The sequence below is a fragment of the Stylophora pistillata genome, chromosome 5 (genome assembly GCF_964205215.1).
Source record: "Stylophora pistillata chromosome 5, jaStyPist1.2, whole genome shotgun sequence".
NCBI classification, from domain to species: domain Eukaryota; kingdom Metazoa; phylum Cnidaria; class Anthozoa; order Scleractinia; family Pocilloporidae; genus Stylophora; species Stylophora pistillata.
The window spans coordinates 21,268,752-21,289,660 of NC_142523.1; the positions used below are offsets into that span (position 1 = coordinate 21,268,752).

At 37.7% G+C, this 20,909-nt stretch overlaps 2 protein-coding genes across 2 annotated transcripts in view; one reads left to right on the plus strand and one right to left on the minus strand.

Annotated features, from left to right (window-relative positions):
- Nucleotides 1-3,763, plus strand: part of LOC111338874 (uncharacterized) — a 33,848-nt gene extending 30,085 nt beyond the window's left edge. The window contains exons 29-33 of the mRNA XM_088759782.1: nucleotides 3-162; nucleotides 487-618; nucleotides 777-1,022; nucleotides 1,616-1,834; nucleotides 3,421-3,763. Coding sequence (XP_088615908.1) covers nucleotides 3-162; nucleotides 487-618; nucleotides 777-1,022; nucleotides 1,616-1,834; nucleotides 3,421-3,524 — 861 coding nt within the window. The 3' untranslated portion in view covers nucleotides 3,525-3,763. The remainder of the gene's footprint in view (nucleotides 1-2; nucleotides 163-486; nucleotides 619-776; nucleotides 1,023-1,615; nucleotides 1,835-3,420) is intronic.
- A 1,023-nt stretch (nucleotides 3,764-4,786) lies between these two features.
- On the minus strand, nucleotides 4,787-20,773 carry LOC111338872 (nuclear transcription factor Y subunit beta). The gene is made up of 9 exons (XM_022945418.2): nucleotides 20,626-20,773; nucleotides 19,884-20,335; nucleotides 15,503-15,573; nucleotides 12,089-12,154; nucleotides 10,345-10,412; nucleotides 9,716-9,845; nucleotides 8,626-8,719; nucleotides 7,123-7,202; nucleotides 4,787-6,746 (listed from the first exon to the last, which is right to left on the minus strand). The coding sequence occupies exons 2-9, from the start codon at nucleotides 20,305-20,307 to the stop codon at nucleotides 6,720-6,722; spliced, it is 960 nt and encodes a 319-aa protein (XP_022801153.2). The 5' UTR covers nucleotides 20,308-20,335; nucleotides 20,626-20,773; the 3' UTR covers nucleotides 4,787-6,719.
- Nucleotides 20,774-20,909: the final 136 nt, after the last annotated feature.

Below are 20,909 nucleotides of genomic sequence, written 5' to 3' on the forward strand. Positions count from 1 at the left end.
AGAATGTCGATTCTGGTCTGTGTGTAGCGATGGGTACAGCTCAAGGCCAGGCTCTAGTGCAACAGCAAGCTTGTGACGTCACCTCTGAAGAGCAAAAGTTCACTTGTGACGGCAACAAGATTACACCCGTGAAGGATTCTGGAGTATGCGTCACAGCATCTGGTAAAAACTAATTCTCATGTCAAACAATTGAGATACACTGGGAGCAAGCTAAGAAAACCTCACATCCACTCTAGTAAAAGCGAGACCACGCTCCTTCACTGGGATTATCAGCAAAATAATCCAGATGAGATGTTGAGAGAACACGTAAAAAATAAAAAATTCTCCGAGAGCGAGCCAAAACCCTCCAGCCTATTATATATTGCAAGAAGACCTGGTGTGTCTGAACATTTTGGAGTCTTTTAGGAAATAGTATATATAACACAGTTTTCTGAACTAATATGCATACTTACTACAATTGTTTTTTTTTTTTTAATCAATGCTTAGGGGGAAAAACGGGATCAGGTGTAGTCGAAGCCAAGTTACTCAAGTGTGACGACGAAAGCGTGCAGAATGAGCAAGCTTGGATAATACATGATGATCCCAGAGCCTTATCGGTTTGCGACAAACATGTTCCTGGTAAGTTGTTGTTCTCCGTTCTATTATCATGGTTCAAGACTTAAAGCAAAAATGAACAGAAAAGCGAAAGAAAAGCGGAAAAATTGATTAATATAGGAAGGCGTATGCGATATATCATTGTCATGAAATTCGACGCCGATTAATGTTTCTTGATTTAGACGTCGCTCTTGGGAAGCCTTCCCTGCAATCTAGTTTAATGTCCGTCGATGAGTTCCAAAGCGAGTCCAAAGACGAAAAAGTGAGCATTCCCGGGGTTGGCCCAGAACTAGCTGTGGATGGGAACATGTCTACAGAACCCTCTGCGGGCTCCTGCTCCATAACGGCCCTTGAAGTTGACCCCTGGTGGAAAGTGGACTTGCAGAGCGAGCACATTGTCACAGATGTGAATGTGGTTAGCTCATCTGGTAGGTGCTACGCTGTCAATACCTAAACAGCTTGCTAAGTGAAACTTAAATGTGCATTTAGGGGCTCGTTGGTCACCACAATGCTGTACCTTCGAACGAAGAAGCTAGTCCTCTATTGGACCTTCTCAATAACAAGTGAATCAATGTCCAGTTAAAATTATTGAATGACGCATTCTCCATGATTTGTAATGAAAACGAAACAAGGAAGAGTCCAAGTCAGCCGACAAGGCTTGATAATAAACGATCCGACTTTCCACGAAACCTCGTATTTAAGAGGGGAGAGCTCTGAAGAAAAGATTGTGTTGGAACAAATGGTCTATTGTACTTCAGTCACAGTTTACTGACCTAACAACTGTTAATAAATAGGATGAAATAGCAGAGATGTGACAGACGCGCTAGAAATACAACTAGCCATAAGTCTTCAATGACAAAGCATACGTAACGGAGCAGAGTGAAATTTGCATTCTACGGTTTGGGTTCTCTTGTTCTCGAAGACCTCGAACTGTAGGTCTCTGTATAAAGTGCTTCTTCCCGTGCAAGTAACTCAAAAAATCTCTTTTTTAATTTATAAAAAACTCTTGGTTTTTTTCCAGGATCATTCTCGAGTCCATTGTCTAATTTCGAGATTCGCGTCGGGATCCTAAAAGACCACAAACAGAACCCAATGTGCGGGGACCAAGTCCGACAGCTAGCGGCGGGAGAGGTCTGGACAGCAGAATGTAAGCCACCAATCCCAGGTCAATACGTGTCCGTCAGTATGGTTGGCAAAGGATACTTGGCGATATGTGAAGTGGCGGTTTTCGCGAGATTAGGTGAGTTTATGATTCCTTTGAGTCTCAGGACAATTTTTAATGGACTAACGCTAGTAATTCGCGATTCTGTTGCTTTTGGTTTGCTTCGCTTTAAAATCGCGTTTTGCAAGGAATTGGGATATTCTTGTTCTGACTTGAAAAAATAAAGGACAAGTTCAATTGCAGACTTTTTTAAGGGCTCGTATAGATACGTGTGCCTGTCTATCGTGTCCTATTCAGTTGAAATTTTAACTCCAAGAGGTCATATGATAAAATGCTCATTGACTGGATTTGGTCGGGCCGGACGGGAAAATATTTGGCTCGGGGTCATACTGACAGGACCTCGCTGCGCTCCGTCCACACGTCATATGCATGACCACGAGCCAAATATTTTCCCGTCCAGCCCGACCAAACTCAGTCAGTAAGAACATAGTATTAAACTTGATTCAGTTAGTTGATCAGTTGGCTAAATAAAGAAAAACCAAAAGAAGAATCACGGTCCTTCTTGCTTGAGCAAGGGAGGCGCCGTGGCTGAGGGGTTAGGGTGCTGGACTTGAAATCCGGTGCCCCAGGTTCAAGTCCCCCACCCTACCACTCACTGGATTTGTTCTCGGTTGCCCCAAGTTCAACTCCTTGGCTGCGCTATGTAAATAGCTCACTGGTCGCCTCCTGCCAATGGGGATTTTTAAGCAATTAGTTAAAACTTCTTCTTAAGACAGCCCACAATGGAAACTACTGGGTTACCAGTAATTGTGTTAGCTATTAAAGTGTTCTGTACGGTGGCCCAGAAGGCTCAACGCAAACAAAAAAAATACTGCAGCAAATAAAAAATATACTGCAGCAACTAAAAAATATACTGCAGCAAATTAAAAAATCAAAACGCAAAGAAAAAAGTCACCGCAGCAAATAAAAAATGCAACGCAAACAAAAAGTACTGCAGCAAATAAAATATGCAACGCAAACAAAAAAAAAAAAAGAAAACGCAAACAAAAAAAATCGGAACGCAACGCCAAGGAAGACTAGGTAATAATTTTTAGTTTCCCGCTAACGCTCGTTCTATCCTTTGCTTGTTCACCTTTCCGAAACCATGTTTTGCTGCGAACTTATGACAGTACCATGATGCTCCTTTAAAAAATCGGTAATAACTCTATTTTCATACCCTTGATGAAAGTAATCTTCTATAATCCTTCGCAGATCGCTTTCGTCCATAGCCAAAAGCGAGTTCCAGTTCATGCTGTTTTGGCGGGAAACTAAGAACTATTACCCAGTCTTCCTTGGCGTTGCGTTCTAATTTTTTTTGTTTGCGTTTTCTTTTTTTTTTTTTTTTTTTGTTTGCGTTGCATATTTTATTTGCTGCAGTATTTTTTTGTTTGCGTTGCATTTTTTTATTTGCTGCGGTACTTTTTTCTTTGCGTTCTGATTTTTTATTTGCTGCAGTATATTTTTATTTGCTACAGTATATTTTTTATTTGCTGCAGTACATTTTTTGTTTGCGTTGAGCCTTTTGGGCCACCGTGGTTCTAAGAGCCAAACCCCGCACTTAATCGAAATTATTATGTAACCCACGTGCTATCGTTCTAACCCTTTTTATCATTCTCCTATTCTAGATAATCAAGGGAAATGCAGCGCAGAGCTCAGCAGAAAAAGAGATGAAATAACTAACTTGTCCCCTGAGGATATGATCACAACTGATGAAGACTCTAAAGAATAACTACCAAACCATTCCTAAAAACTTAAAAAGTTTTCCAATGCCCCTCGTTTTCCAACAAGGATAAACTGTTAACCCTCATCTTTTTAATTATTTTTTGCATCTGCCCTACCAAAAAAGAAAAAAAAAAAAGATACAGAAGTTTGTTAACTGCTCATCACTTTCACAGAAGACTCCACTGAGTGCAAAATTTAATTACCTAATACACGTGTGTCGAAATAAAGACCTATATTTGATACGGATATGTCACTGTTAACTACCTTTGAGTCTTTCTTTTTCGGAAATATTCAAAAACTTCCAATGACAGTTACAATCAGTTGACTGGTTTCAAAAATTCAGACGGACAAACGGACAAACGGATGGAAGGAAGAATGGAAGACTGAAGGACGAATGAACGCTCAAATGAACTAACGAACGCATAACGAATGAATAACGAACAGACGTACGAACGGACGAATGAACTGACCAATAAACGCACGCACAAACGAACCAACAAACGCATGACGAGTGAACGCATAGACAGACGGATGAAACAACGAACAAAGGAACGTTCTGACGGACGTACAGATGAACAAATAAATAAACGGACGAAAGAGCAGCACACGAACGGACGGAGAATCGAACGAAAAGACGGACGAATGAACGACCGAACGGACGCACGAATGAAACACACGCAGGAAGTGACTAACATCTAATTTCTCTCCACATCATCCCCGCTGGATTAAGCACAAAGTCACCAGAATAAAGAAAATCAGACTTAAGGAGTTATTGGTTCATAAAGATTCTCCTTGTCAGTACCTAAGGTAATGTATAGAGAACGGTATGGAGAACATTCATACTGATGTTACAATGTGAAGAGTTATCGGACGCATGAACGAACGAATGGACTGAAAAATGAATAAACTACGACAGATCGAAGGAAGGAAAAACGACAAATAAACAAACGTATGGAAGGAAAGGTGGATAAATAAATAAGCTAACGGCGAACGTATCGACAGACAGACGGAATGGAGGAAGAAAAGCGAAGGAAGAAACGCAGACGGACAAACGATTTAAGTAACAAACGAACTAAAAGAAAGAAAAAACCGAAAGAAAGGCAAACCCGTGAACGACAACTGATTAAAGAAGAGAATGACTAGAAGAAATCGATGATATTTGACGGTAATCTTTAACAATAAATAAAGTTGGTGAAACTTTATGAAAAAACCAATGGCGTTCAAACCTAATAGTATTACCGATTGGAGGCAATGAGTTTGGACGCAAAATAAAATGTATATGCTTTGTATGGTTTATTTCGAAATAGTTACCGAAGAAAAAGTTCTACAGAACTACAGTAAAATCACAGTCAACCAAATAATCTCTATCCTTTACACACTCTGAGGTACACTTCTAAAAAACTTTTCCGCGGGCCACCTCAAGTTTTATAAAGCAGCCGAACTAAAATCAAAACTGAAAGATAAATACACTCGTTTAAAATCTTCTCTCTCTTGTACTTAAGTTTTATTTATATCATAATTATTTACACAATTACTTTTGGAGGGACTGATGCAATGAGAAATTTTTGTTCCCAAGATCTAAAAAAACAAAACAAAACAAAACAAAACAAAACAAAAAACAAATCCTGCATGTCAGTTAACCATTTCATTCCCTTGACTGATCAAGACTGCATTTCTACTTACGCTATCAATACAACATCAAGCAGACATATGATGAGAATAAAGAAAAATGCCAATTAGCGATTACCTGATCCAATACCAAATTCTCAAAACCAACATAAGAATCATAGAGCAGACAGTTAGGAGAATTACTTATGAAATCTTGTGAAAAAGTTAAGGGAATATAGCGGAAAGTAAGGAACACCTCATTCAGTTGACAGTAATCTACATTCTCTAATCTACATTCTCATCACATCTTCACTTAACAGTGTATTGATGCAAGCAAGGAGAAGTAGCACGTTCATACATAAGGCTGGGTTTACCATAGTAACTTGAATGAGTCGACAAATTTAGAACCAGCAATGATTTGGTTGAATGCTACAACTTACATCATAACAGGATAAAATCACCTGAACATACATGCCCTGTTTGGTTCATTCCATAGTGCGACATTCGTGAACAGTTATTGAAAAGCAAGTACCTAAAGTAGCAGAACCCACAGTAGACAGATTCTTAGACCACTACATATACACTGGGCTCGACACTAGTGGTAGCCAACAAGCCACAGAAAAGTAGAAATTCAGTTTTGGATGGTAGTTTTCGATTTCCACTGGCCAGTTTGGCTAGTAAACAAACTGGAATTTTCGTGAATTCTAAGTTGTTACTAGCCACTTGGCTAGTAAGTTGAAAAGTTAGTGTCGAGCCCTGATACATCTAAGAAGATTTGCAAGACACCCTCGTTACAATACAAAGTCAACACGAATTCCCTTGCGTACCATGTGAGAGCCCAGCTCTTGTTAAATCTCTTTGTAACGTTTACCTCTTTTAGTCTCTTCAGTTGAGCCCAATAACCATAGAGATTAGTTAAGAGGGCAAATCTTGTTACCCATTCATACAGGGAATTTCAGCCTGCTTTACGAGAACAGGGACTGGAAAACAAAGCTTTAGGATAACGCACCTACTGCAAAAACTTGGAGATTTTAGCAGAGGATGGCAAAGGGTTTATGCATGACCCGTGACTAAGGACCAAACTCAATACGTGATGTGTGAATTCTACAGTTAAAAGTGAGCGTGATTTAAGGAGAGAATTTGAATTTTCCCATTTTATATCTATGAAGTGTGAATATTTTATCAAATTGGGGCATAAAACAGGAATCAGGAATCAGGAATCAGGCTCTACCTTTGCTAACTTCTTAGCAAGGAAAGACTGGCAAAGTGAGATTTCAGAATCTGACTCAACCTGATTTGTCAAAGCCATATCAATGGGCCCTTGTGCAAAAGTTTCACCTGTACACCTTCAAACCAGACTAGTCAAGGTAAAACCCATATGAACATCAGCTGAAGGCTAGCTGGATTGCAGTCTGACAAACAAGCTGGTCTTAACTGAAGGAAATGGGTATACAAAAAAAATTCTAGTTTGAAGAAAGACTGGGAGCGATAACAAACATTTCCAACTACTATATGCCTTGGAGACTAGACTATGTACATGTTATGTTATATCCATTTGTAGTGGGCAAGTCAAATGGTGTCTAGGGTGTTCAAATCATGGAAAATGCAAAGATTGCTGCATCTGAAAACAAAAAGTAAACAGATATTGAAAATAATATTAAATAAATTGCATAATTATAAAATAGACCAATTCCAAACCAAATCGTTCTACCTAAAAGTTATTTGCAAACTCGTTCTCGAGTGGCACCATACAGGCTGTATGAACAAGGCTTATGGGATAAACTAGTGTCCTTTACATGTTGCTCATATTCATTTGATACCAGAATTTTTCACAGAATACACTGAGCATACAATTTGTATCTTTCTTTTGTGAAGATAAAAATCTTATCATGGTAAAGAGGCAATGTATCAACTTGCCTTTTAATTTTGCTATTTTTATGAAGAGAGTTAGTTTTATCTAAAGCAACACTGCATAAGTTGCATTGCATGTATCTTACCGTTGTCTGAAATTGAGGTGAGCTGTAAATTGTTGTTGGAGTTTGGTCTGTTCCAATCATAGAAGGATGGAGGTGTGTTCCTACAAAGGGCACACAACAAAATGCAACTGTGAATGATTGTAATAGGACCAAATGGAGTCCGATTTGGTCTGTAATCATATTAATGAATTTTCTCGTTGTCATAATTATGTTCCCACCAATAACAGCTCCATTTCTGCCTTTAAAAACACACACAACCCACAATTCCTCTGTTCGCTACGACGAAGGGCTAACACTCGAAACATCAGCTTTTGTAATCGTTACGGTGGCCAATTTACCATTTCAACTTTGTTGATATATTCAAATTATTTCGTTACCCCCACCGACGCAGCCCCTAACAGTTTCTTTAGAAACTATCAGCCTTTATTCATATTGATGAATCAGACTGGATTGGATTACACCAAGTCTTTTACCACTAAATCCCATGATAACCATTTCAATTTCTGAAAAAAACCAAAAACCAAAACAAAACAATACATCTATTTGAGCAAGCATTTCCAGTAGACATTGTCTAAGGTAAGAAAATTCCTCCATTTTGAAAATTCTCCAGTTTGTGGGGTAAGCTAGTAGTTGTTGCTATGGTTAGTGTAATCACTTCCGTGATTGGTGGATTTAGCCAAGTGGACTTAGCATGATTGGTTGTTTTAACTGTTGTTTACCGGTGTCTCATTAAAGCCACTTGTCTGATGATACTGTTCAATTACAACCCTACAGAAAAATTAGTTAAAATAAAGCAACTGCATGATACACCAATCCCATTTCAGGAAATTCTAATGATTATGATTATGTTGGTGGCTACTACAGTCTTTCAGATTTATTAATCATTGACATCTGTTGACACTTTCACACTCTTGATCCAAACTGTAATAAACCTCCAGAACTTCTACAAATATTCTTGTGTATCAAATTTAATGAGAGATTTGGTTTTATATCAAGATAACAACTCCTTGATAAGCTCGCCAGGGTTTGTCCCCTTTTATTTTGTAACAAACTTCAAGGACTTTTCCAGCACTTTTCCACGACTCAAAGTTATTTTTGCAGGACTCCAAATTTCACCTTAAACCCTTCCATTCCCAAGATTTCAAAATCAATTCTTCTTACAGTCAACATACATTTATTAAAATGTTGATTCTGAAAACTTTATTGCTTCATTTAAGCAGATTTCCAGGACTTTCAAGGACTTGCAGTCTTTTTCCAGGACTTTCCAGCCCTGGAAAATGTCAAAATAAAATCCCAGGACTTTCCAGGTTTTCCAGGACCTGTGCAAAACCCTGCAAACTGTAATACTGGTAATCCTCCAGAACCTCTACAGATATTCTAGTCTATCTGATGAGAGATTTGGTTTTATATCAAGATACACATGTAACAAACATCTCCTTGATAACCTCCTGTATTCTCATCACCTCTTTGTTGAATTAGGATTTAAACTAAGAGGAGAATTAACATTTTAATCAATTTTCTCACCTGCTACTTGAAATTGATGCACAGTATGCTCCTCTTCTTCCATCTCTCCTTCTCTTACATCAGACCCAACAGTTGACTTCTCCCCTTTGATTGACTGAGAAAAGGGTTGATGCAGGATTAGCAAGGAACAAATCACATTAAATTTTGCTTTCCCAAAGCTAAATATTTGGTACAAAACCCAGTGTTAACACTATAAGTGCTGGCCTGATGAAAAAGTCGAAATCGACCTCTTTTTTTTTTTTTTTTTTTTTTTTTTGGGGGGGGGGGGGGGGGTAGCAATTGTCTGGTAAAGTCCAACGGGAACTACTGCAATCTCTTTGCTTTTACTTTCCATGAACATCTTTATTGCGTTTGAGATGAAAAGAGAAAAATTACAAAGAAAATGAGCAGACAGAAAACAAACACTGCCTCAAGTTGAAAGAGATTGGAGTCATCAATGTTCAAGTTATCAACTGAAGGGTAAAGTTACAGGAAACATATCGCAAATAAGCTTGAGTGAGCTTGGAAATCAAGTTATCAGGAGTCAACCGCATTCATAACTAAATGGGGTAAGTTTCTTGAGAAACTGTAGTGCTGCTTCAGTGGGGTTGTATAACGAGATAAATACACTGTAGATCTTATTACATGTTTTGTTGTGTAATATTGCCAAGTACTTTTATGAATTGTGCCATATTTGGATGAGCCTGTAGGGCGAGTCATAATACAAACAACGAGTAAAAATATACTCAGCGACACTACAAAATGAAATGTATAAAAAGGGATTCATTATCCAACACGTCAAATTATTAATTCAGTGCAAGTGAATTTCACAGAAATTTCTGGAGTACAAATATCGGTGATATTTGTACTGGTCTTGCACATTATTTAAACTCTGCAAAGCACAGTTGGATAACATTTTGGTTTATCAACTACATTCATGATGTAAATTGGCCAGCGCAAAGATTAATGCTAATTAGAAGCTTTAGAAACTCTCTATAGTGCCAGTCTACCTAACATCAACTCAGTTGATAGAACCAAAATTAATTATCCTGTATTAATTAATAACTGCCATATTATGTTCAATGTACAAAGTGCAAAAATTGCGACTTACTTCTCTGTACTTTTGTAAATAAAGCTTTAAAGGTTCCACGTAATTATCGAATCCTAATGTTTGCATGGCAAACAAAATATCTTCTCCATTGATTGTCTTGCGTTTTTCTTGATGGCATCTTTCACTTGCCCTGCACTTCAGTTAAGGTCAATTACAACATTCACATGACAACATTCACAATGTACTAAAATTAACAGTATTTGCCAAAAAAAGAAAAAAACATTCAAGAAGAAAAAATAAAACTCCAGAAGTTAAACCCCAATCGCAATAACCCCATTGAGCAAAATAGACAGAGACTTGGATTAGTGCATAAAACAGTCCATGCTGATCTGTTTTTTTAAAAGGATTCTTCTCCAAATCTCTCCTAACCACAATGTAGAGACAAAATTAGAGTGACTAGTTTAAACCCAGGACTCACAATTCATGAGGCAGACCAGTCTGATTATCCACAAAAAAGAGCCTTAGGAGGGACTGTTGTTGGAAGTTACTGAAGTTTAAACAACCTAAGGGGAGGTCATCACTGGCCTCATCATTTAGAATCTTGACAATCACACCACACAATGAACCTATGATTCTATTTAAAAATTGATCATACAAAAACTGTTTATTCTCCTGCTGTTAAAGGATACTCGCTGGTTATGAAGCTGATGAATTCTGACACACATTCCTGGACACATTCTTTGGCATCTTTTGCAATCTGGAGCAATCAAATAATGCACAAAGTCAACATCCTTGCTAATTAAGGGCTAACACTGCTAGAGCATAATTATCCTAGTATTTTTTCTTTTTTTTTAGCTCGACTTATGAACTCCTTAACCCCTAAGAGTACACATCATTAGCATCTAATTTCTTCTGACAATATCACCTCTGAATCAAACATTATTGTGACTGTCACAAGACATGATTGCCAACTACAAAAGCTGTTGATTGTTAAACAAATACTCCTTATCTGCACAGCTATATGAAATGTATAGAGAATGGCATGGAGAATAATTATGCATACTGATGTTTAACCCCTTTAACTGAAAGATCTGATGGTTAATTCTGACCCCTCTATAGCTGCTACACGTTTTCCTTGTATGTTAGTTGCAAGAATTTGGTGTTAGATTAAAACAACAACTTCCACCTAATGAAATAATTTGAATATATCAACAAAGTTGAAATGGTAAATTGGCCACCATTATGATTATAAAAGCTGACGTTTCGAGTGTTAGCCCTTCGTCGGAGCGAATAGAGGAATGAGTTTGAGTATTCTCATTTCCTCTTTGCAAGATCATGTAAGGATATCATGGGGAGAGGTTACATGTTAAAAACCTCTGGTAGTAAAGGGTTAAGTGTAAAGAGTTATCAAGGGCTCAACACTAACAGTAGCCAACTAGCCACAGACTAGCAGAATTCAGTTTTGGCTAGTGTTTTTTTATTAATCCACCGGCCAGTTTGGCTAGTAATCAAACTGAAATTGTTGTAACATCTAAGAATAATGATGTCATTCGCAACTTGCATTGGCTAGTAAGTTGAAAAGTTAGTGTTGAGCCCTGAACAAGATAACAAATAATGCCTTATTAACCCTGAAAGGGGAAATGAAGCCTAAAATTGATATAATTATTGTTTGCATTCATTTCTAGTTAGCTTGAGAGGAATAGGATAAGTGTCAATACTCATTTTTGTTCACTTCTTGTTTTTTTACAAGAAAATTCAATTTGAAGTTGCCTTTTGGGGCTGTAAGACCGTCGACTCAAAATAGGTCAGCAGCAGTCGTTTATGACGTCAGTGGTGGCGAACCAACTTAAGAAAAACAACTGTTACTATTTCATTTTCGTAGTTAATCCCCATTACAAGTCATGTAACTTCAATAACGCCATAACCAAACCAAATTTCTGTAGGAAGAGTACGGGTTTATTATCTTTCTTCCCCATCAGTGATGTCAGAGCGAGCTAAAATGACCGCTGACATCACTTTTCTGAGCCAGCGTACTATGAGGCCAAAATACCACTTTAAACTATTTTTCCAAGGCGAAGTTGGGCCCAAAGACTGAAAAACCCTCGAACATTGCTATTTGAACTATAAGCTGCAATTTTGAAATGGTTCATTTTTAGGCTTCAGTTCCCCTTTAACACCCTAACATTGGTCTCTGTATTCTTCATATTGTTCTCTACCCATTTCCTTTGCTAATGACAAGGAGAATTTGTTTAGCTATCAAAGCTTGGTGATCATATCAACAGATTCTCCTTATAATACAATAAGACATGTAATGAGAACAGTGTGGAGAATATGTATCCTGATCTTGAGGTGTAAAGAGCTAAAAGCTGCCCACTTGTTCTTTTACATTTTGCACAACAAGCATGATAATCCAGATGGTCATTTATTCCATACCTTCCCTGTCTTGGGAATAGACTTCTTCATTATTCTGGCCACATTTGCAATTGGTAGAAACCGATCCTAAAAGGACAAAAAAAAAATAAATAAAAAAAAAATAAGGCTAAAAGTTCCCTGAAACTTTTAAGTCAAGACCAACCAAGCCCTCTCCCCACCTTTATATTACCCTCAACTCATACAGTAACAAATTAGCCATATGGAATATTGGTTAGCTCAGGTGACACTATGGGGAAAAAAAAATGTAGTTTTTTTGTAATTTATATCAATTGGCTGTTTAGTAAGCAACATGCAACTGAGATTCCAAAAGCAGCTGGCAAGCAGATAGATCAATGTACCTGACTGTATACTTATGATGTGCAGGCTTCTTGCTTACAAGTAGCCTTTACAGGGCTCAACTGTGACTAACTTAAGCCAAGTGGCTGTGACAACTTAGATGTTACAACAATTTCAGTTTGTTTACCAGGAAAACTGGCTGGTGGAAATCGAAAACCACTTAGCCAAAGCTGAATTTCTACTAGTCTGTAGCTAGTTGGCTAGTCTGTTATAAGTGTTGAGCCCTGCTTTACATTAACTTCATTTAAATTCTCAAACGTACATGCTTACATACTTCTTTTCAAATTGAGTCTTACAGAGTCAAACCCATCCTCGGAGACCCAGGGGCTGTGGGTCGATTTCAAGTTAGGGCATGAAGAGCCCCTGGGGACATTGTCTTACAAGACTAGTTACAAACCATCGCAGTCGTTCTGCCATCTGATTGGTGCCAGAAAATCTTTGTGTTTCTCTGCCCAATCAGAGTAAAGTGTGCTTTAGAGTCCTTTCGTGTGTTTTAACACGGACATAAATTATACAACTGGCGCTTTCGCCTACGTAGCTTTCTGCTTTCTGTGCGTGCCAAAATCTAATCTTAGTAGTAAAGTCGTTCACAATACGGCCAAGGTTGCAGAGAACGTTAAGTTCGTGGACGACCTCCAGCAAGTGCTAAGAGAAAGCTTAGCTGTGTTTCCGGTTAGCTAATTAAAATCTGAACAAAAACTGATTAACGAGAACATCGTGAGAAGGAGAGATGTTTTCGGGCAGTTATCGAAGGGGTTTGGAAAGAGTCTAATCTTGCAACTGCTGTCTAGAGTGTTGAAATTCTTGAGCTAGGAAGGCCACGGATTCTCTTCTAGTCCCTTGGTCATTGTCATTTCACCTCTTCTGTCGATTGTTGAAGACCAAGTTAAATACCTTTGATCATTGGGAATCGATCCGATGCTGTTTTCAATGGGAAAAACAAAACCAAAGACCAAGAAATATTGGATAGAAAGGGGGGGGTTTGCTTAATTGCAAGTGTCAGCTTAGTAGTACAGGGTCATCTACCCACATCTAATAAGCAAAAGTTTCCACTCTTAGATTTTCTTTTTTTTCAAGCAAAGATGAGATTAGATTTTGGCACGCATAGAAAGTTGCACAAGTACCAGTTGCTCGACATACCTGCGTGGCCCATGCGACGAAATAACTTCACGGGATTGGCAAAGTTTCAGTCACAGCAAATTATGCAAAAAATCTAGAAAGATTTAAGCTTCAATCTCGTTTAACGTTTAAAGGGACATATCAATGACTGCAACCATCGCGTTCTATACAAACCTCGCAAACTTTAAAACACGTTCTCTAGTGGTACTTGCGAAAGTATTCAGTATAATTTCCGGTAAGATTTTCACAGACAATCTGATCGATTTCTCTTACATTGTGTGCTAAGACTGAAACTTTTCACCTCAAGCAAATCTCCATCGCACGGTCCAAACAAACATAGTGAGCAACTGAGCTACTAGTATATGTCCGTGTTAAAACACACGAAAGGACTCTAAAGCACACTTCACTCTGATTGGGCAGAAAAACACAAAGATTTTCTGGCACCAATCAGATGGCAGAACGACTGCGACCATTTAGAACTAGTCTTGTAAGACAATGTCCCCAGAGGCTCTTCATGCCCCAACTTGAAAATCGATTCAGCCCCTGGGTCTCCGAAGATCAGTCAAACCCTTTGAACCCTTCAACTCCCAGTAGTGATTAACATGAAAATTCTCCCTATAATATCCCTACATTATCCAACAAACAGGTAATGAGAATACTCAAACTTATCAGGTAGAATTTGTTATCCTGATATAGCACCAATTAACAATTACTCGCCGAAGACGAGGTGAATATCGTTGAATAATCCCGAGACGAAGTCGAGGGGATTATTGGACAATATCATCGAACCTGAGGCGAATAATTGTTTTAGTATAATTTCAGAGCTGAATAACAGAGAAAATTCTAAAATCATATCATTTTAGTAACATTTATTAACATTTTATGTTAACATTTTATATAAACTGCATGGAGCTGTTTATATAGCATCATATAAGGAGCCGCTTGACCAATCAGATTGCTGGAAACTCTTTGCTCAGCTCTGAAATTATACTAAATTCTCATAAAAACTGGTTTACAAAGAACTGTATAGCAACTAGATGGGAGAATTAACAATCAGTGTAACGGCTGCCACGCCTTTTGCTTACTGTTAAGAAGACGCTAACAAACTTGTGCGTGCATGACTCGCAAGTGTGTGATTTGAGATTATGAATACAATTAGATCTTGTGAGTTAAAGGATTATCTTTAAGGAAGGGGCCCCTACCTCTCTAGGAAGAGGATGCCCTCTTTAAGCCACCAAAAACTTCCAATTTATACCAAGTTTAATTGAAACCTGGGCAGTTATGAGGAGCATACTCTTTATGAATCACAGTCGGAAGATAATGACAAAGAGAGTTAACCGAGTAGGGTGTCTAACGGCTCATCCTACCAGAGAATATTTTCATATCATGAAGCCACTAAGATTACCAAGTATCGTCGAGTATGCTAGCCCTAAGTGGAATTTAAACACTAAATTTCAGTCAAGTTCCCAAACAGTTATTACATATATCTTATTAACCAAGCGTGAGGGCTGTACTGGGAGAATATCGGCCTGAGGTCTTGACAGTATGGACCTCGCTGCGCTCAGTCCGTACGAAAAGACCGAGGGCCGATATTTTTCCAGTACGGTCCCGAGCAAGCTTGGTTAATAAGAGATTTATTATACGACTGAAGTTCAAAGGGACACAAGTGCGGTATCATTCGGGACCATTCGGGACAGTGCCCAGTCCAATACTGAGAGAATATTGACCGGCAATAGAGCATTTTGATTGGTTGATTTTAGTTATTGGCCCTCTGACTGCCCGAGTCGTGTAATAAATGTACATTGTAACCTTCTCAACAGAGAGAGGAATGGTAAGAGTAAAGTGTCTTTCCCAAGCAAACAACACAACAATTAATCCCTGACCAGTGCACAAATCCAAACCCTTTAATCAGACTGGTGCACCTCCCACCAGAAAAATACCAAATATCTGTTATCCTACCTGCTCTCTAAGAATATCCTCTCGCTCCTTCTCGTCGCCGTCCACATCATGAACACCAGCATCTTCAGCTCCTGTTTTGATGCAAAGGACAACATGTTCAGCACTTGCATATTGACATTCATTTTCCAAATCATTCTCACCAATACAGTTCCAACTTCAACATCTAGGGGTAAAGCCCTGCAGTGTAACCCTTTGAAAGCCAGGCTTTTAAGAAAACAGATACAATTGGTATCTTCAATTTTTCTGTTAGTTCCAAATGATGTAGTGTGATCATGAAGTCTTCTACACAGTGATGCTGCTGATCAAAGAAAGCTTGGATTTTAAATTTTACTTTTTAGACAGCAGTTTAAGGCCTCATTGGAACAGTTTGCATGTTTTTAATCATATATGCTGCTGAAGGACAACATGAACAGATTATATACTTGTACACAATTAATGTTCACCTGAACATATCTAGTCTTGAATTACAAATCTTGTGCAGTTTCCCAATATCTTAATCACCAAGACAATCCTTTTCCCTTTTGATAGACAGATCATGAACACGTGGAATGATAATTATTGTCTCAGTACTGAGGAAATTCATGTGAAATTTTTTGTAACACTGAAAATCCAATTTGAATTTCTCACAGTCCCACACTGAACTTCAAACATTTCACTCTTAGTATTGCTTTGCAATTATTGTAAGTTAGAGAATGATGAAAAAGTCAAATCGTAAAAAATTTACTTGAAGGTAAGCCATCAATATTTTTACTTGTGGTTCGAGTTAAATAAAAAAACATGTACTACTGTGTGTTTGGATATGCTTGAAAATTCTTGTAATTCATTCCCAAAGGCAAAACCAACAATACCAATTCATAATGTAAGAAAACCAAAGATGAATGGTTCTTCAAATCAGAGCCAGTTTTACTGACAAGATTGCACACTCAATGAACACCACAAAGCTGCTCTCGAAACTGATTGGGAAGCATCCACGATTTGACACCACTATTGGACAGGAAGAAAATTTTCTTATTTCACAGAATAACCCTTTAGAACATAAACTCCATTAGAAGTTGATTGGAAGTGTGTGGAAGGTTCTTTGAATTATTGGTGAACTGGGACAAATTCATCAAAAGCAATAGCCAATGAGATATGTCTCAATTCACCTTGCTGAACAAACTCCTACAATGTGCCAACCAGGCATTGCACAAACTGCTGAAAGACAGAAGGAACACTAACCTTTTGGAAAAGCAAAAGGATTAAATGGTGGTGGGGGAAAATTTGGATCAAATGGCATCACTGGATAACCACCGCTATACCCCATGTTCATGTTCATGATTCTGGGAATTTCCAAATATGTTTACTTTCGTTTTAGCTTTGAAAATTTAATGAAAGGAGCCTAATTACTCAATTAGGCCTTTGAGAAATTGTATCAGGAAAATTTATCTGATCAAAACAAATTAGTTCTATTATAGCAGGACCTTATTGGCTGATTCTGATGGAATGCCCAATTCCTTGCACTGATTTATTGTATTGTACGTAATATATAATTCATACCACAGCGGGATATAGAGGTGATAATCTTAGTCACAAAGCACTCACATAGACTCTGAAAAAAATATGTTTACTTGAATGGTAGTTTCCTCTCTGAACTTTTAAAACTTGCATTTGGGAACTATTCCCTTTAAATAATTTTATACAAACAGAATATCTTGGCAAGAGAGTACACTAACACAAATTGACAAATATTTAATTAATTTATTCTGAAAGAGGAAAAATTCTTTAAAGAGAGAATCATCAAATTTTCATAACACAATACATCATTGCAAATGGAATTAAATATTAATAACAAAGTAACCAAGAAAAAAGCTTTCCTTGCAGGAAGTAAAATAGATTTAAAAACAAGTATTTCAAGTCCTTGAAAATTCTCGAGAGTAACACACTCTCAAGCAAAATAATGGGAACATAAAAACTTCATAAAGTAATCAATGAACACTGAACTGTACTCTGAAACAAAACTCCCAAGGTAAAAGAAATTACATAATTTGAATTATTGAGAGGTTTCAAAATTAGGAGTGAGCTTACAGTGTTGCTTGGAAAGTAAGCCATTTTTTTTATAAAAATCATTAAAAATTTTTAAAAACCAAAGGTTTGAGAAATCTTGACTGAAGCAAAATGGCCATAAACAGGTACATTGTAGTTTTTAAATATAAAAGTACAATTATATTGTAATGTATTAATACATGTGCCTCATTATCTGTATGTACTAGAGGGAACTTTCAAAAATGCTGTACATAACAACTATAAGAATTATTATTCATTACTGCAACTTCTACGGGCGGAGTTAGTGTGGACAAGCACAATAGATTTGTCTATTTGCTTATTTGCAATCTGTGTTGCAAAATTCCACCCAGTTTTCCTCACTCTTTTAACTCTTTAACAACCAGAAATGATTAACTTGCAACTTTCCCTCGTAACATCCATGGATACATTATCTAACAAACAGGTAATGAGAATACTCAAACTCATCAATCAATGACCAATTTACAAGGAAACGTGCAGAAACTGAAGAAGAGAGTTAAAGTTTAGCTACTCCCTCTTTCACGCTTTTCTACATTCATGAACCTAACCCAAAGAAGAAATACATATACTACTCCAGAGAAAGTCCTTGCAGGAACAAGCATAGGGAATGAGTGAGTTTTTTTCAAATTGCATTGGAACTTGTGAATAAAAATCATTCAAGCACTTTGCATGGTATGTATGAAATAAAATAAAGTCTCTCTTCTCCAATGATCCAATTCATAAATCTCCCATTTTACTGTGCTACTTTTCCTTGTAATTTAAAGAAAGGATAATTTGTAAGCTTTTCCACTCTTTTAACTTGTTTACAAGGTAATATATTGGAATTGCAAGCAGAAGTTAAATGTTTATCACTTCAAGAAGCCAATGGGAAAAAAAACTGGGTCAAAACACAATCTGTGTGGCATAAAATTGCCTTCCAGTATGCTCTACTGAACATGCAAACTGTTTTCATATTTTTAAGACTTTGCATCAAGAAATGTTTGTTCAGAAGAAATGGGTAAAGCAAAAGGGGAAATATCTTGAATCTAATTGATCCTCTGACCTAAGAGTGACGGGCTTCTCACTCATTTTCTTTACAATTATTCCCTTTTAATCAAATGCAAATATCCCAAGAATGAAGGAAATGATCACCAATTGAAGAAGTTGATTGTCACACAAATTCTCTAGTGGGAAAATATGAATACAGTTCTAAAGTAAAGCTGAAGGTTCCTAAAAAAATTCAAAACTGCTGCTCAAGTGATTACAATTGAGTTGGAAAAAACAGTATTACAGTATACAAGTAGCCAGCCAATGAGTTCTTCACTTTGAGAATAACCCAAGTTTGGACTGCTGGTACCCTGGAAATAGTTATAGATGATTTTTTTTTTTTTTGGCAAGGGAGGGGAGGTGAAGGAGCAGAAATGTAACAAAATGTGACATTCATTTGTATTAGAGCCCCAAGCCTTGAGCCATGGTTGCCTAAAGGAAAAAATATATTCTACTTTAAATCATATTTTGCACCCCCTGCTGTTCTTTCAAAACACCAATCGCTTTTCAAGGCAGAGTGCTTGATTACTACAAGGTTTTTAAGATTCAAGTTCATGATTTAACAGCAAATATATGCTACTTGTTGGCAATGCCAGTTGAAGTAACAAGAACTTTTAAAGTGGATGCAAAATAAATGCCTTTTTTTTTTAATTTTATCACAGTAAAATTCAAGTGTTTCTTAAAAAAAGACCAGTCCATCAAAAATTTATAATTTTAGGTCAAAGAAGTGTACAAAGGTGACCTTTTAATAACCAGCCTTGCAGACTTGAAAGTAACTTAATGCATTCCAGCTAAGAGGTACCTTTATCTGATACCAACAATTTAACCGTTAAAGGAGCTTTGTTGCAAATTGGTCCTCAAGTTTTTAGATTTTGCATTGTTTTTGTGAGCTTTGTGACTGTGAAATTGAATTAATTAAGAAAATTTGGCGGAAGAACATTGAAACAGAACTTTTCTACAAGATGTTTTCACATTAAGGTAACTACATGTACTCCAAAAAGTTCAATTAAACTTTTGTGCAAACCCTAGATAATGATAAATGCATATCTGGTTCTTTAATCAGCATAACAGGGTCGAATGCAAAATTTCTGTTCTGTGAAGCTTTAAGCTTACAAGGAGTTCTTAGGCGGATATAGAAATAAACACAAGCAGACGAAATTGACAAGATACCATTAAAAAAGACCGCTAAAATCAAAACCTTTCCAGACTTCGTAATTAACTTAGCCCTAAATGCATCATGAGAAGTAATTAGCCGGCAAAACACGGTAAATAAATATAGCGTTTTTTTTCTTACCCTCGTGGTCCTCGTGTTGAATGACATATTGAGTCGGTAGCGAACCAGGTAATCCATAATCTCCGGGCATTGCCGTTACAACAGTATGTGTTGTTTCTTCGCCTCGATCTACGGCCGAGGCGCTTGTCAAACTTCCATCTACGACTCCAACATCATCTGTGGCTGGTACAACTGCGACTTGAACGCCACCTGGTACATTAGAGATGGAAAGGTGTCCACGATCATCTCCTAGTCCAACATGTGTTTCGTTTTGGATTTCAGGTCTGTTCTCGATAACTTGTTGAACGCCATGTCCGTTTGGAACAGTGCTTCCTTGGGCATAAGTAGCCAGTCCGGGCTGGGGATAGCTGGCTTGGCCGTTGTCAGGAGGTTGGGTGTTTAGCCCGTCTGTATTTTCGTTTCTCGCCTCCTCAACGCCCTCCATAAGCTGATGTCGATGTTGAGACAACGAACTGGAAAAGCCATGTTCAAAACAAGAAAGCAAAAGTAAGAAACTAATTTCGGCTTTAAGTGGGTTCAAACCCTCTCCTCCAAAACAAAAAATAGCCACGGGGGCTATTTGACAGCTAAAACCTCCCGGAAAAAAACCATGTAAACAAATTTTGGAGTCAAATTTGAGAGCGAAACCGCCGCGACACCTCTGGTCGCGAATCTTCGAAACGCTTCGAAAAATTCAAGTGAAAAACGTGGATTCTCAATGGCAAGAAATGTTATTGGTGGAGGGCGTGAAGGTAAAACAAACCTTTCTCGATTTTTTGTTGGCTGGCCGGTGTTTCGTTTGAGTTAGAGTAGCCAACGAAAATGCGAGTTGCAGATCGCATACGAGTGGCTGTTCGCTCCCTTTCTTCACCACTCACGAACGAGCTACAAGAGTAGAACTTCCACACGCAGTGATCACACGTCAATCAATCTACCCAGCTGTTCAAATTAACCAATCACTACTGCGTATACACAGACTTTTGTTCTTTTTCACCAATCAGAACTCGTTTGAAATACAACACTGGTTTACTTTGCATAAATCACTTT

Coding starts and splice junctions, on each gene's coding strand:
- LOC111338872 (XM_022945418.2), bottom strand. CDS start 20,307: ATGGAGGGCGTTGAGGAGGCGAGAAACGAAAATACAGACGGGCTAAAC. Junction 12,155..15,502: donor AGGATATTCTTAGAGAGCAG/GTAGGATAACAG, acceptor TTGTCCTTTTAG/GATCGGTTTCTACCAATTGC. Junction 8,720..9,715: donor ATTTACAAAAGTACAGAGAA/GTAAGTCGCAAT, acceptor CCCTTTTCTCAG/TCAATCAAAGGGGAGAAGTC.